This window comes from Stenella coeruleoalba, assembly GCF_951394435.1.
Source record: "Stenella coeruleoalba genome assembly, chromosome: 5".
Lineage (NCBI taxonomy): Eukaryota > Metazoa > Chordata > Mammalia > Artiodactyla > Delphinidae > Stenella > Stenella coeruleoalba.
This window is the reverse complement of record NC_137150.1, coordinates 130,056,610-130,058,823: the sequence shown is the minus strand read 5'-3', so window position 1 is coordinate 130,058,823 and position 2,214 is coordinate 130,056,610. Positions and strand designations below refer to the sequence as shown.

The 2,214-nt window shown below is 42.1% G+C and overlaps 1 protein-coding gene across 1 annotated transcript; it reads left to right on the top strand.

The window, feature by feature from the left end:
• Window positions 1-922: 922 nt before the first annotated feature.
• CLDN8 (claudin 8) lies at window positions 923-1,694 on the top strand (the record flags this gene model as incomplete). Its single annotated transcript, XM_079922652.1, has 1 exon — window positions 923-1,694. The coding sequence occupies exon 1, from the start codon at window positions 1,017-1,019 to the stop codon at window positions 1,692-1,694; it is 678 nt and encodes a 225-aa protein (XP_079778778.1). The 5' UTR covers window positions 923-1,016.
• Window positions 1,695-2,214: the final 520 nt, after the last annotated feature.

Below are 2,214 nucleotides of genomic sequence, written 5' to 3'. Positions count from 1 at the left end.
GAATTCTAGTTGCTTAGGTCTAGGAAGACAGAGTAGTAAAGATAGAGCCACAGAATAAGCTAGCAGCCTGTAAGCCATTGCATCATTTAATTGCTATTGTGAGTGCTTGCTACATAAGAATCCAGAAGAAGAAACCAGAAGAAAATCGCATGGATTCTTTTTTCTTGCTTCTGCAATTTTTTTTCCTTAGAAATCAAGATTATCAGGAAAATACTAATGAGTAGTCTCCCTGGCTCAAAAGAAAACAACATGTGTTTGGTGCCGTGGAGGAGGACGACGTTGTATATTTAATTACTTGAGCCTTATTTTGTCCTTTGGCATGATCTGTTCCCTGATTTCACTACAGTCAAGGTTGCTTTGAAGTTGTAGACAAATTAAATCAAACACTTGGATCATATGTGTCCCAAAGAATGTGGTTTCTCAGGTATGAGCAATCTATCAATCCTCTGCTCTCCTTTCACTTTGGCACTGTGACAGTCCTAGCAAAGTTCTTAGGCAGAGATTTTATTTTGTGTCTTCGTCACAGCAGCTCTTACTAAAAGTTTCCACCTTGCCAGTACAAGTTGCGACTTTCACATCTCAAGGGATTGATGCATTTCTTGATGATCGTGCAAGCATTCCTAATTATGCCTCCAGGTAAATATACTGCTGTCTTCTTGGACAAATGAGAAGTACAAAGAATGTTTATGTGCAGGTCTAGCAGTTCCAAAGTATCTCTTGCGGGCTTAGACACACCTGAGTTACCATCCCCCTCTTACTGGCTGAGAAAGTTGCCCCACCTGATTTGTAAGTTTACCTGCGGTAGTCAGTGAAGTGAGGGTGAGTGGGCACCTCAGCCAGCCAACACTGGATTTAATCTGGTTAGAAGTAGCACAGCAGCTCTTATTTGAAAAAACACTGAGTTCTGAGTTCATTACTACAGGAAAACTCTTCTCCCCTGGGACTCAGAGAACCTTGCTTCAGAGTAGCCCTACCGGCTCAGGAGTCCAGTCAGATAAAATCCATCCTGGAGGAGAATGGCTACCTATGCCCTGCAAATCGCTGGACTGGTGCTTGGTGGTGTTGGAATGGTGGGGACAGTGGCTGTCACCATCATGCCTCAGTGGAGAGTGTCTGCCTTCATTGGAAGCAACATTGTGGTTTTTGAAAACCTCTGGGAAGGACTGTGGATGAATTGCATGAGGCACGCTAATATCAGAATGCAGTGCAAAATCTATGATTCCCTGCTGGCTCTCTCTCCGGACCTACAGGCATCCAGAGGACTGATGTGTGCTGCCTCTGTGCTGTCCTTCCTGGCTTTCATGACGGCAGTCCTTGGCATGAAGTGCACCAGATGCACCGGGGATGATGAGAAGGTGAAGGGTTACATCCTGCTAACGGCTGGAGTAGTCTTCATCGTCACTGGCCTTGTGGTGCTCATCCCTGTGAGCTGGGTTGCCAATTCCATCATCAGAGACTTCTACAACCCAATAGTGGATATTGCCCAAAAACGTGAGCTGGGAGAAGCCCTCTACATAGGCTGGACCACGGCACTGGTGCTGATCGCTGGAGGGACACTGTTCTGTTGTGTTTCTTGTTGCAATGAGAAAAGCAGTAGCTACAGATATTCCATACCTTCCCACCGAACGACCCAGAAAAGCTATCACATGGAAAAGAAGTCACCGAGTGTGTACTCCAAAAGTCAGTATGTGTAGTTGTGTATATTTTTAAACTAGCTATAAAGCCATGCAGATGACAAAAATATCCACTATTTTCTAAAAATGGAACCCCCCCAAAACACTGATTTGCTGTTCTTAACTGCCTGCTATTAATTACAGGAACTGTGCATCAGCTCTTTATGATTCTATAAGCGATTTCAGCCGAATGAGATATTATATACATTGCTCTGATTGTTCTAGAAAGTACAGTCATTTGTTTTCTAAAATAGTTCATGCTGTTTTCTCCTTTTATCAGTTACTTCAAAATGACATTGTTAAAGACGATTATTTTACAACTGTGATTTCTTTATGGCATAGCTTTATGCATATAGATGAGAGTGACATTTTTATGTCGCATAAATAGAGACAGGCTTATATCGTTCTATTTTAAATGAAACACTGATTCATTACACTGAATAAATAGAATTCAACTATTGCTTTTCAGGGGAACCAGGGATAAGATTGAAGAAGGTTAATATTAATTGTTTAAAAACAGCTTAGTGATGAATGAACTTGA